The sequence below is a fragment of the Octopus bimaculoides genome, chromosome 5 (genome assembly GCF_001194135.2).
Source record: "Octopus bimaculoides isolate UCB-OBI-ISO-001 chromosome 5, ASM119413v2, whole genome shotgun sequence".
Lineage (NCBI taxonomy): Eukaryota > Metazoa > Mollusca > Cephalopoda > Octopoda > Octopodidae > Octopus > Octopus bimaculoides.
In genome coordinates, this window is record NC_068985.1 from 40,851,021 (window position 1) to 40,865,088 (window position 14,068).

Below are 14,068 nucleotides of genomic sequence, written 5' to 3' on the forward strand. Positions count from 1 at the left end.
TTCAGAAACTCCCCCTCCCCCGTCCCCTTCCAAAAATTATGCCTACAAATTTCTATGTAATCGTAAACTACACCGTTTGAAAGGTATTTGTATAAAATTTCATTAAAAAATACCTGTTTTCCAAAAAGTTATGAGGGGGAAAATGTCGGGTCCTATGAATTTTGCGAAAGTCCCCTCCCCAATCCCTCGAAAAATTTTTTCCAACAAATCTTTACATACCTGTAATCTACAGGATATGAGTAATTATTTGGTAAAAGTTTTGTTAAAAAGTATCCATCTTTCTGGAAGTTATGAGGCAACAAAGTTGGTGGAGTATTAAATTGTAGTTATGCCTTTTTTCAATAAAAGTTAACATTAACGGATTAACTTTAACTTCTGTTACATTTTCAAAGAATTAATGGATTAATGAAGTTAACTTTTCGATTAACGGTGCCCACCTCTGATGATGACTTAGGCAAGAACCAGTGCTAGTTTGACACTGTTGTACTTTGTTAGTCCTTTGTGGACATTTGCAAGTGTGTTTTCAAAATACAAAAATTAAGTTGTATTTTCATTTCACACCCATCCCAATGCAAAAGAAAATGAGGGAGAAAAAGTAGAAAGGGATACTAAGTCTGAATTCAATAAATGGTGGTAATATGGACACCTATTTATAGCAGGTCCTTTTAAGAAAACTGTTGTACATTGTTCGTGAAAATAGTTTCTCACATAATAGAAGTCATCATCTTAATAAATACTAGAAAACACTACCTCAAAGCTAAAATAGAAGTTGTGGGAAGAATACATAATTGAGAAAAGAAAAAGAAAGAAATGAAAAGACAAGACATGTATATGTTGAAAGAAGTTGTGAAAATTTGGTGATGAAAGAAGCATCTTATAAAATTACTTTTGTGTTGGCCAAAACAAACAACACCCCCACTGCCAAAAAAAAAAGTCATAAACACCTTTCTCTGATGGAGTGATGGAGGAGGAATTGTTAGACCTTGTTTCAATATATATTTATTTGCAAGTATTGGCAATAAAAGTGTTGAAAATAAGTAGATGAAATTGTCTCTCAAAACAAACATTTAAAGATGCACTGAAGAACTCTTGTGGTGAATCTGAGTTGTTGGTCTTTTCTGTATTTGGACTTTATTTTCTTTAGCTTTGGGTGAACCTACCAACATATATGATAAAGCCTAATTAAGCATTTTTATAAGAGGATTTGATAACAATTTTAGCCACCTAGAACTTGTTGGTCTTCCATTGCTTCATGGAAAAACAGGAGTTTTTGACATAGTCAATGACATCATGCTGGAAAAGCCAACAAAAAGAGTTTCAGTAAACTCATCAATACTTGTTCTGATGTAGTCTATTATTGATTAGTAAAGATGCAGAATCTGTAATTTTACTTGAAAACTTTTTACATTGTTTCATATTATAACAGCATTATAATAATGTTCTGAATCCAGTGTGCCACGAGGTGATGCTAGGTGTGCTGAAGTATAACCTGAATATAATTTTTTCCCTATACTTTTAGTTATATTTTTAGTTCAGGTGCGCTGCTGAATTCTGAAAAGAATATAAGAGTACCACAAGTGAAAAAAAGTTGTTGAAAGCATCTCATAACCTTGTGCTTTCTCTATTCATTTGCACTCCACTTTACAAATATGATCTGGGTACATCAGTACTAAGGCGGTTGTCAAATCCTCAGTGAGACAGAACTAAGATTTTTTGACCCTATTTTACCTCTTCTTGCTTTAACCAATTTACAAAGTGGCTAAGGGCTGGTGGTGGTGGTGGACTTTCTTTCATAGCACCAGCATAAGAAGTGGGGGATGGAAGCCTTATACACTGTAGGTGCAGAAAGTGTTTAACAAGCTGAGATGTGTAAATTCACTCAGGTAAATACAGTTGAGAATAGTGAAAGATCAAAATGGGTCTGTAAAATGAGCAAGACTAGCATAGTAGAGACAAGAGGACGGGAGGGACAACGGGCGAAGCAGAGGTGGACATAGCAAGAGAAGGTGATGGGTGACGGTGAGAGATAGAAACATTGAGTGAAATTGTGTACCTGGCAACTGTATGGAAAGCCTTCAGATAGACTATAACTTGTTTTTGTGTTGTAATAGTAGACTTAATCCATTGCCCTATTTACCTCTACACCCTGCCATGAAGGTGCTTTTAGCAGGGTTCACTTTGCTGCTGCTGTTTGTACCATGTCACTAGTCTGAAGATAACACAATACTTTGACATGTTGCTTTTTGACCTCCACTATGCAAGTGTTCAGGTTTCTTCATGTCTTTCTATCATCAGGCATAGACAACCTGTAAACTGTTATGGGCGTTGCCTCTCCCTGCTTTTCGACAAAACCTCAAAAGTAAGTGCACCCGCTGCACATAACCTAAATACTACATTACTACTGGATTACTACACATACAGATATGTGATACATGTGTGTGTGTGTGTGTGCATGTGTGTATAGACAGAAAGACAGACAGATAGATACATAGATAGATAAACACAAACACACACCTATGCAATTGTACATTGCATTCACAACTCCATGTAGCATTCATACCAAAACAGGTAAAATGGCAGGAAGAAGGTTTATGGGAGGAATTGGTGGGTGCATGAATGCATGTATTATTAGAACAGCTTTCTCACCCTAAGGTAATTCGGTGGTGTGTGCAGGAGAGTCTTTTTTGGAACATAGGTATTCTGTATGAATTTACATTTATACCCTGCTGGTAATAAAGTCAGTGGTATGAGAGAGAGAGAGAGAGAGAGAGAGAGAGAGAGATGGGTAGGGATCAGATGAAAGGAATAACAGAATAAGAAAACAAAGGAGGCAAGGGGAAAGAATGACAAAGACAGGAATAAACAGATATGTTAAAGCAATGCAGATGACAAGATAAAGAGCTGTGTGGGTGTGTAGACACACACACACACACACACACACATATATATATATATATATAACCACACATACACACGTGTGTGTGGGGTGTGTGTGCATGTTCTATTTTGAATTGAGATCTTCCTGTAAGGAAGGGGCTGGTTTCTAACAAAGATACAAAACTCCATCATTAGAATATAGATAACACACACACACACATACATACATACATACATATATACATACAAATATATGTATAGGTACAGGCAGACCTGTGTGGTTAAGAAGCTTGCTTCCCAACCTGTGGTCTTGGGTTCAGTCCCTCAGTTCTGCCATGCAGTACCTTGGTCAAGTGTCTTTTACTATAGCCTTGGGCCAATCACAGCTATGTGAATGGGTTTGGTAGACGGAAACTGAAAGAAACCTGTTGTGCGTGTGTATGCATGTTTGTGTGTACCTTTGTCTTGACATCATGGTTGCAAACAAACATTACTGTCATACAAGTGATGTTCATCATCATCGTTGTTTAACGTCCACTTTCCATGCTAGCATGGGTTGGACGATTTGACTGAGGACTGGTGAACCAGATGGCTACACCAGGCTCCAATCTGATTTGGCAGAGTTTCTACAGCTGGATGCCCTTCCTAACGCCAACCACTCCGAGAGTGAAAAAAAAACAAACTTGCCATGCCTGGCCATGGAACATATTACTTTGCTTGGAAACAGGTGGGGGTTGGCAACAGGAAGGACATTAAATGATGGTGATGATGATGATAATATATTTACATATTAGTTAACAAACATGCTCTCTCTCAGGAATAGTCTGCTCTCTCTCAGGAATATAATCTAAGATATATCACTTAAAACAATAGAATGGAATTTAAGGAAAATTTAGCTGCTATTTCTAGTAGGTTGAGTGACTATGTTGAGGTTCTCATTGGCAGTGGGGATGTTGTGGTTGGATGGGGTCGAATTATTTCAGTAATGGTGTTGTAGGTGGAAGAATGTAAAGCAAAGGATTTTGTCAGTTGTTAAACCTCAGTTCAGCCTTTGGACTATTCTGTGTTTTTAGTGACATCTAAGTACGTTCTTTTTAAATACATCTTTTAAAGGTAGCAGAGTGTGATTTGAGGGAGATTTGGATGCTATTTCTCGCAGTTTGAACGATCACATAGAGGGTCGTTCATTAACTCAGAATCGGAGGTTTGGTTAGTTGTTTTCGTTCAGCCTCCAATCAACTCTGATTAATTTGACTTAAGATCAAAGGCCTCACCGCCATGAAAATTCTATCCTTTTATCTGACCTAGTGTATCTAGAGCCACATTATCCAATGTGTCAATCATTATTTAAGACTGATGCAGTTTAATAGAGATTTGGCTGCTATTTTTAGGAATCTTGAACGAACAGACCTATAATCAAAGGTATTCAAGCCATAACCATAATGAGACCTTCCTTTTTACAACGAAACCCACACATCATCATCAACGTATGTGGGAAATTTGATAACTATTTTTAAGAGATCGAACAACCACATACAGGCTCCAACGTTAGCTCAAGGTGAAGGTGTTCTTGTCTGCTTGAGGTGTTGGCGGTGGAAATTGGTGTTTGTGATGGCAGTTGGTGTTTTTGATGTTTTTGTAGACTGTCAATCAAACGCGATTATATAGGTATACATGAAATTTACCACCAACAAAGCCAACCAAAACGCTTACACTAATCTATTACCAGGTTACTCGATCTAGTAGAAATAGCAGCTACGTTTCCCTCAAAATACAAGAAGAATGGTTATATACTGGGCCTATGTAGTCTTAGATAAACAAAAAAGGGGTTATAGTGGGAAATAAATGCCTTTGATCAAAGGTCCGTTCAACTAGATATAATGATCTGAGTCAAGCAACGACAATAACGACTACCACCTGTGTAGCTGTTATTTCTGGTACCAATCCTAACTAGTCTTGGACTTTAATAAGATGATGATAATGATAACAATACTGTTCGTGTTGACAATGAAAATAACAGTTGTACAGAAAACTAGAGACAACGATATCATAACACAACCCAGTGTGCTGCTGCTGCTGCTACTACTACCACTACTACAACAGCAACAACTACTACGACTGTAGTAGTAGTAGTAGTATCAAATATCAGCTGCAGTTGCAGCAACAACAACAGTAGCAGTGATGATAACGATATCAGAAGGGGAAATGTGTGTGTGTTGTGGAGCAAAATATTTATGAAAACAATGGTAAATATTTAATAGGTTAAATAATGAACAATTAACATAAATGATTTTTTGAATAATAATAATTTTTTATTTGCCAGAAAGTGGAAATATTTTGGGCAACACACACACACATACATTGTGTGTGTGTGTGTGTGTGTGTGTGTAATTAGTTGGTACTGCTCAGAATTTGTTTCCTTCTAACTTACTTAATAACGCATATTTTTAATGGCATTTTGCAAAACACGTTATATAAGATGTAAATAAATAAATAAAACAAAAAACTTTTTATGGTCAGAACAAAGAGAAGTTCATTACCTTTCTAAATCTCTGGGCATTATCCTGAGTGATAATATTCATTATCAACATGAAATTGGAAGCCACGATGAAAAAAAAAGAAAAAAAAAGAAAACAACCAAGCGTCCCAACTTCAAGTTTAGCCAAGGAATTTTATGCAACCTTCTTAATTATTTTTCTAATGAACACAAACACCACCGGTATGATGCTGGCAGAGAGTACAGGATAGGTGTGTGGGGGTCAATGAAATCAACTATTTAGTTAGAGTTAACATGTGCAAGAGCGAGCACGTGTGCGAGAAGGAGCGACAAAGTTAGTACTTTTGATAGATAGATAGATGTTTTATGGTCCCTATGAATGTGTTTATCCCTTCTGAGATCAGTAAAATAAAACGCAATCAAGTACTGGAGTCAACATAAACAACTTTAAAGAACCCTTGAATTTGAGACGTTTTGTCAAAAAAAATGGATATATATATATATATATATATATATATATATATATATATATATTCTAATTTAACTAGACACCAGAAAAATAAAGTTTCTTTTATCTTTTCTTAACACGCACAGAAATGGGTTTGGGAATTGGGAGTGCGCTAGGGGGAGGGAAGGTGGGTTCGACACTATAAGACTCCACCATGAGCAAAAGTATGAAACGACCCCACCCCTGCGTACGCCCTATTTCTATCATTACAATATATATATCCCTGTATCACCAACTGTATCGGATGTTGTTATACATCGCTGGTCACAATGCACTTCCTTATATTGTTGTTAGCTTTCGAATGGTGCCACCCAGCTAGATAAGCAGGCAGGTCAAAATTTCCTCTGAACAGAACGCCAGTTCGTCGAAGGGTTACCCATTTACAGCAGAGTGAACTGGAGCAGCATGAAATTAAGTGTTTTGTTCAATAACACAACATATAGCCGATCTGGGAATCGAAACCAAGATTTTGCAATAGTGAGAGCAACACCCCGAATTGCCATGATTTTTATATTCGTGCCAACCGCAATGATTAGTATGAAGCTATTGTGAAAGACGTATACCTTGAAAATGGACCTTTAGCGATATATTGTCAAAATAGTAGATACATGCCGTTAAAATATTTATTTCTTTATTAACCACAGGGGGCTAAACATAGAGAGGACAAACAAGGACAGACAAAGGGATTAAATCGATTACATCGACCCCAGTGCGTAATTGGTACTTATTTAATTAACCCCGAAAGGATGAAAAGCAAAGTCAACCTCGGCGGAATTTGAACTCAGAACGTAACGACAGACGAAATACCGCTAGGCATTTCTACCAGCTCGCCGCCTGATGCCGTTGAAAAATATGAGAAAATTTCAGACGTCTAGGATACATCAAATAGACATCATGTTAATACATATACTTTAGTGGTGGGTTGTCTCTTTACTTTCTGAGTTCAACTTTGACCTTAATCCCTTCTGGGACCAATAAAATAAAAGGCTAATCAAGTGCCAGAGTCAACATAACCAACTATAAAGAACCCCCGCATTTGAGACATTTTGTTAATGTCACAAATCAATATATATCCCAATCAAAACATGTACATTATACACTTGCAAACATACTTACACACACAATATTGCGTGCGCGACAGTTGTTACAGAAACATACTTAGTTCCTTAATCTTGGAACAAGGCGATTACTGTTGATGATGCTGTGAGGGACACGGACAAAACGGTCGTATGACTAATGGATTTAACATAAATATGTTATATGCATAATACAGAAAAGGTATATTTGAATGGATACAATATACACACATTACGTAGTCATAGATACATGTGTAAGTTTTAGAAGTTAAGCAAACTGACCCCAGTACCGTAAAGAGAGAAGGGACAGTGTCTAAAACCTTTACAAACCAACCTCCCATTCTACTGAGATTGATGCAGCTGATGATCAGCTTGAATAGTTTTTAGGTTAATGTCTTCATGGATGGTGAAATAAAAATCCAGACTGTTGACGTTTTGTGGAAGAAGGACGGAAGTAGTTGAAACAGAGTGTGAAAGACGAGACAAGTAATTTTACAGAGAGAGAGGGTGGGGGTTGTGAGCAAATAGCGTTTTGGTTATTGAACCTCTGGATGTGGTTTAGGATATATGTGTCAACAGCAGCTACCGTCCCATAAACGTGAGCAGTACTCTGAAGTGGGTCTTAGTTGAGCTTAGCAGAGGGTTCAGCAATTGACTGATCAGTGATGACTTTGGAGCAACTTGGAAGGAAGGTTTTAATAGATTTTCAATGTTAATAGATGAGGCACAAGTTTAGTGAACATGTTATTATACATAAGATCTCTGCTCAAAACGTAAGAACCCCAACTCTCCCCACCACATGCAAGCTCATTTTGTTATACAAATTGTATTAATGATTTTTGGATCCTAGAGATTATTTCTCATCTCTCCACAAACACGCATATTTCGCTCACAGAAGCAGTGCCAACGATCTTCGCTGGATCGGGAATAATGCGGTTATAATGCGGTTTAAGTTCAACTTCAACATTTTTAGGTTATAATTTGCAGATAAAACACACACACACACACACACACACACACACACAGAGTTTAATCTTCCGTGAAGGTAAGATCAACAAAAAGGTACTCCATCCAAGTGAGAGATAAATATCATACTTAATGTACACTATAAAGATAAGAGCTACTAATAGTTTAGCTCTTATCTTTATATAGTGTACATTGAATGATTTTATATGTGTGTGTGTGTGTGTGTGTGTGTGTGTGTGTGTAATTACAAAATTGTAGTAAGTTAACTAAGAATGTATGATATAATCATACATTTTTATTTAATGAGTTCCACGATCCAATTGTTTATTTAAACAAACACATTTACAAATTCATGCGTACAATCATACATACAAAAATCTATTCATCTCCTCTCTCTATGTATGTATGCGCATGTGTACACACACACAGACGTACATATATGTATATATAGTCATGCTCTCATACCATCATCAACTTGTACATATAGCCTTTCATACAAACAAAAATATGGCTGTATTTCCTAAACCAACCTCAACCATCATCATTAACTTTACAAACACCACCATCATGGTAACAGCAATATTCCCTCTTTCCATTTCAGCTCTTAATTGACATCCAATCTGTCCTAATGCAATTGACCATATTAGATTAGATTTTGTTTGGAGGGAAATACGTAGACCTTCATTCGCACATACACACACCATTCTCTCCCTCTTACATCTCATCTCTGTCTGTCTGTCTTTCTCTGTGTGTGTGTGTGTGTGTGTGTGTGTGTGTGTGCACATACCTGCACACATTTGCACACTTACCTAAGGTAGTGAGACAGTGTCTGTAGATAAATAACTTTGTGTGCATTTAATAAACAAACTAAATATGTTTTTATACATACACACATAAACTTAATTAGTCTTTGTGTGTGTACGTTTGAACTTACAAACATGAGGATAAGTACTCAATACCAAAAGTAGAGTTTAATATTGTGATTGCTTTCATATACATATATACTGCGCCTTATAGCCCAGATTCCAATTATGAACAACGAGTAATCGCATAACTCCGAGTGACAACAATAAACTCAGTACAAAAGATATACACCTTTTATCTTTCACTTGTTCCAGTCATTAGATTGCGGCCATGCTGGGGCACCACCATTATATATATATAATGTGTGTGTGTGTGTGTGTGTGAATGAATGAATGATATCGTGTATATACTAATCATGTATTTATGTCACTTCTTATTTACAGAATTTATGTATAAAAATACACTCAATGTGTGTGCGCGCACACACACATATCCATAGTTTGGATCTCCATCGGTTTCGTGGATAATTTTTGTAGTTCGATTAATTGAACTGCTACTCACTGAACTATAACGTGAGAAGTTGATATATACACACACGGCACAGATTCAGATAAACACATACACACATACATACACATACACACAAACACACAGAGAAACGCATGTACAAGCATACATATTTGTATGAGAGAGTAAGAGAAAGAGGGGGGGATGGGTCTATGTTTGAATTATTGGATAATAGTACAAAATAAATAAATAATTCTTCCTTATCAATACCATTTGTGCAATGTACGGTTGATATGACGATAGTAATGATGATAGAATTATATGGCATAGTAGTGGTGATGTGAGGAGGAGTTACAGCTTATAGTGATGAAGGTGGCAGTAGCCGTGGTGGCAATGGAGTTACTGAGAAACGATGATGGTGTTTACAGTGCTGGTGTTGTGGTTTATTGTTGGTGGCGGCAATGATTACGATTGGTGTTTGTGTCATGATGATGATGAGGATGAATGATAAAGATGATGTGGATGAATAGATATATTAAGTTGATAAATAATATTAATAAAGGTTAATAATGGTTTGTTATAATAATGATAATAATGCTTTCTTTAATAGTAGCAGTGTTATCAGCAACGATAGTAGTGGCCGTCGTTGGTGTTGGAGATGATGTTGAAAAACAACGATGATAATGTTGTCTACGGCGATGACAATGGTAAACAAAGAGAGCTGGCCATGAATGCAAAGGCCGTACGACTGAAAGGTAGAGTGGTCGCATCGATACACATCTTTGAGTAGACGAACAAATAAAAATAATAAAATATTATACGAATAAATAAATCAGTAAAAGCTGCAGAGATGTATATTATTGGATGGATGCATAATCTGTATGGCCATTGCTTACTGAGGTGCGTGTATATATTCCATTCATATATACACGCATATATACATACATACGTGTGCGAGCGTGTATTGCAAACATTATATGCGCGCGTGTGTGTGTGAACAGTTTATGCAACATTTCACACAATTTTCATTATTGTTGTTTAAATATTTTGCTCAAGGTACGTCTGTTGTGGTCCCTATAATGCACTTTATATTCCGAAAGTGTGACTTATTGTGTATATACACTTATATTGGTATGTCAGCCTCCGTACATGTGTAAATGCTTAAACGTATGTATTGCACACACACACACACACAAGGACTCTAGGTTCCTTTTCAAGAACTCGAAAGGAATGGAAAAGACAGCTGAAGAATTTTCCCCCAAATATTTATAACTAAATAAATACACATTACTACATCAATAACATCAGCGTGTTAGCTCGCCTTGCTAGAAATAGCAGCTAAATCTCTCTCATATCACAAGCAAACACATTAAAAAAAAAAGAAGGGATATACTGGATAATATAATCCCAGGTGTTCAAAATGACGAGATGGTCACGACTGGAATGCTTTTAACAAATTAAATCTGATAGAGACAGTGAGGGTAAACAACAACAGCAACAAAGCAATCATGCTAATAATAAATCTAGCATAAATGAATGAAAATCTATTAGGAATAAGCACAAAACATCTTTAGCAACAAATAAATGGTAAATCACTTAAAGATATCATTAACATGATCGAGCCAACAAGAGTTCGTTTATGCAGTTGTCTGAAATTCAAGAAATAGTAATCACATTCTAATATTTTAAAAACAAGAGACATTTGGATATTGATAAATGGTAAGAGCTGAAATGGAGGATGAAAGGTAAACATTAGCAACACCATCAGTATCACAGAACCAACTTCTATTTGCGGTCATTAGACCTGGTAGAAATAACAGCTAAGTCTCACTGAAATTACACACTAGTCTTCGAAAGGAAAGATACACTGAGTAATGAAGTCACAGAACACTAGGTATAAAAATAAAAAGTGTGTGTGTGTGTGCGAGAAAGAGAGAGAGAGAAAGAAGAAAAAGACGAGCTGGTTACGGCTGGAATGAATACCTTTGATTACATATCTAGCTGGATCTTAAACAGCAACTATATGAATAACAGCAGCATCAAAGATCAGTAATAACACGGAAATAAATGAAACCAAAGAACGAAAGCTCACCAGAAATAACTGGTGCAAAATGAAAGTTTAAAAAAAAAAAAAAGCAAGCTTGCAAGAAAGTTTAGAAAAGAGAGAATCAAAGAAGAAAAAACAAAAAATGCAAGGAGACGAGTAAGCAAAGATGAAATAAAGACATGAAGGGGATTGAAACAACGAAGAGAAATATAGTAAAAATAAAGGAAGAAGCGAGACAAATGAATGAATGAAAGGCGAGAAAAAAAAATGAAGTTCGAATAGAAAAATAAACCTCTAATATGAATGAGAAATTTAAATGAAAGCACCTAACGCTTAAGGTATCAGGTGCCGCTATAATGGGATTGTTTGACGTTTATGCCTTTTTCCTTTCCAAATCCATTATTAACCAAGTCGAAGCCATCGTGGACTGAAATGGTTCGCTTACTGGGTTTTCGAAACCAAACTGAAAACAGGTTTCATTCTTAGAATACGCAAAGGCGCCAACATGTTAGAGAAAGAAGTTGGACGGGGAGGGATGCAATAGTGATTTTGTGATGATAATGCTTTTCCAGTGAAGGAACATTAACAAGCAAAGTGGGGAGTGAGAGAGAGCTTAACCTCGTCACTCTCTGGCAAACAACAATATCATATTAGATAGGTGAATAATTAATTCCGTCGCCTAAATTATCAATGACAACAACCAAAATAACTTAATCTTGTTTTTTTAGGAAGAAGTGGTAACATCGATGGCTTTCGCAAAATAAAAATAAATAATAAACTAATTTAATTTCTCGTTGGATTTACCTATTAATTTGTACTGCAATTGTTTTCATTGAACAACATGCAGGCATGTGTATACAAATTTATACATGCAACTAATTTCAGTAAGAGTTTAAAGAAATAAGGGGAAAATAGAGAAAAGAAAGTATGTAAATCAGTGAAGAAATATTGTCATTTACGGTGTTGTAAATAAGAAAAATATACTCGAGTTGTTTGTTTATAATATTAATTTTCAAATGAAATGGGTGACGATATTTAACATTAACTAATATTTATTATTCGTGTACGTATGAGTTTGTATGTAATATATGTATGTATGTGCATATACTCAACAAATATCTACCTGCATGTAATGTGTACGTCTGTGAATTTGTTTATATTAAAAACATGTACCTATGTCTGTGACTATATATATATATATATATATATATATATATATAATAGAATACATATATTATATATACATGTGTGCATACATACATTCATGGTACTTGTGTTAGTGCTGTTTATATTATTATTTTTGGGGGGTACTTACTCCAATAGTCTTGGCGGTTCCAGGGCAATAATCACATTGTAAGGTGTGTTGACGTTGAGTTTCACAGTCTTGGAGAGAGGAAAGCGTTTACCATCCTGTTTGAAGAACACGGGCACATCTTTATGCCTCTTACGCATTCCAACAGTCATTCGAAAAGTGGCTGCCATTTTTCGCAAGCTGCTAAAATTCCAGGCTCTTTTGTTGTGTTCGTCTTGTTATTGTTAATCTTATATATTGTGTTTATATTGATATATATGTGTGTATGTATAATATCGCTTAATCTATATACTACACCTTCGGTTTCTCAGCTCTTTGGCTCTGTAACTTCGCTTTTCTCTCCTCCCCAATTTCTCTCCTCACTTTTTTTTTCTTTTTTACTCACATACATTCACAAAAGTGTGTAGTATTTATGTTCCTGGTAATAATAATGATGTTGCTGATGATAGTCGTGACAGAGGTAGTGGTATTTTCGATGTTGTGTAGTAAATATATCCTTTAATTTCAATGCGCATTCCTTAATCGGGCACAGCATACATGTATATCATTTATGTACGTAGATATAGCTACCTGTGGGGTTTGTGTGTGTGTGTGCGCGCGCATGTGCGTGTATATATATATGTATATATATATATATATATATGAAAGATATTAGATTTTTTTTTTAGTTATCTTTTTTCGTGATACTTTTTTTTTGTGTATGTATATATTAGTTTCAATAATTGGTTTGCTTATTTGATGTAAAGAACGAAAGAGATAAATAGATACATAGATAGATGGATCAATTAATCGATAGATAAACTGCTAGATAGACAGACAGATAAAATTGGCGTGCGAAAGAAAGTAAAAATCATTCCTTGCTCCACCGCTAGTTTCTTCTTTCAAACGGTTCTCACTCGAACACTTACACATCTTCTGACCAACATATTCAAGAGTGTGTATAAATATGCGGGGGAGGGAGGGGAACACACGCATACGTATACTTTTGTCGCTGCACTCTCTTCTCTTCCTTCCCCTCTCGCTCTCATACAAACACAGAGGAACTCAATCACACATATTAAATCGCATAGACATATACATGCCCTTATGCGCGCGTGCACGCACACTCATATTCAAACGTACAAACACATGCTTTGCAAGCAGATTCTTATCCGTTTTCTCCTCTCTTTATTTTGCAGCCTCTCTTACTAACTCATTCCATACCTTTCTCTTTCATCTATTCACACTCAAATTATTGTTTCAAATTTTGGTACAAGGCCAGTAAATTAGAGGGGAAGAGGTTTAGTCGATTACATCGACCTCAGTACTTGACTGGTACTTTACACACAAATACATACACACAAACACATTAACATATGACTTACACACACACACGCACACACACTGACACTTTCGCACAAATACGCGAAGCTCCCTCTCTCTGTTTCACTTGATCTTTCTCTGCCATTCCGTATATTTTCGTTCGTTCACACTT

General features: G+C 36.0%; 1 protein-coding gene across 1 annotated transcript in view; it reads right to left on the reverse strand.

Annotated features, from left to right (window-relative positions):
• Positions 1 to 13,683, reverse strand: part of LOC106869136 (CB1 cannabinoid receptor-interacting protein 1) — a 41,713-nt gene extending 28,030 nt beyond the window's left edge. The window contains exon 1 of the mRNA XM_014914711.2: positions 12,598 to 13,683. Within this exon, the coding sequence (XP_014770197.2) occupies positions 12,598 to 12,764 (167 nt within the window). The 5' untranslated portion in view covers positions 12,765 to 13,683. The remainder of the gene's footprint in view (positions 1 to 12,597) is intronic.
• Between the last annotated feature and the right edge of the window lie 385 nt (positions 13,684 to 14,068).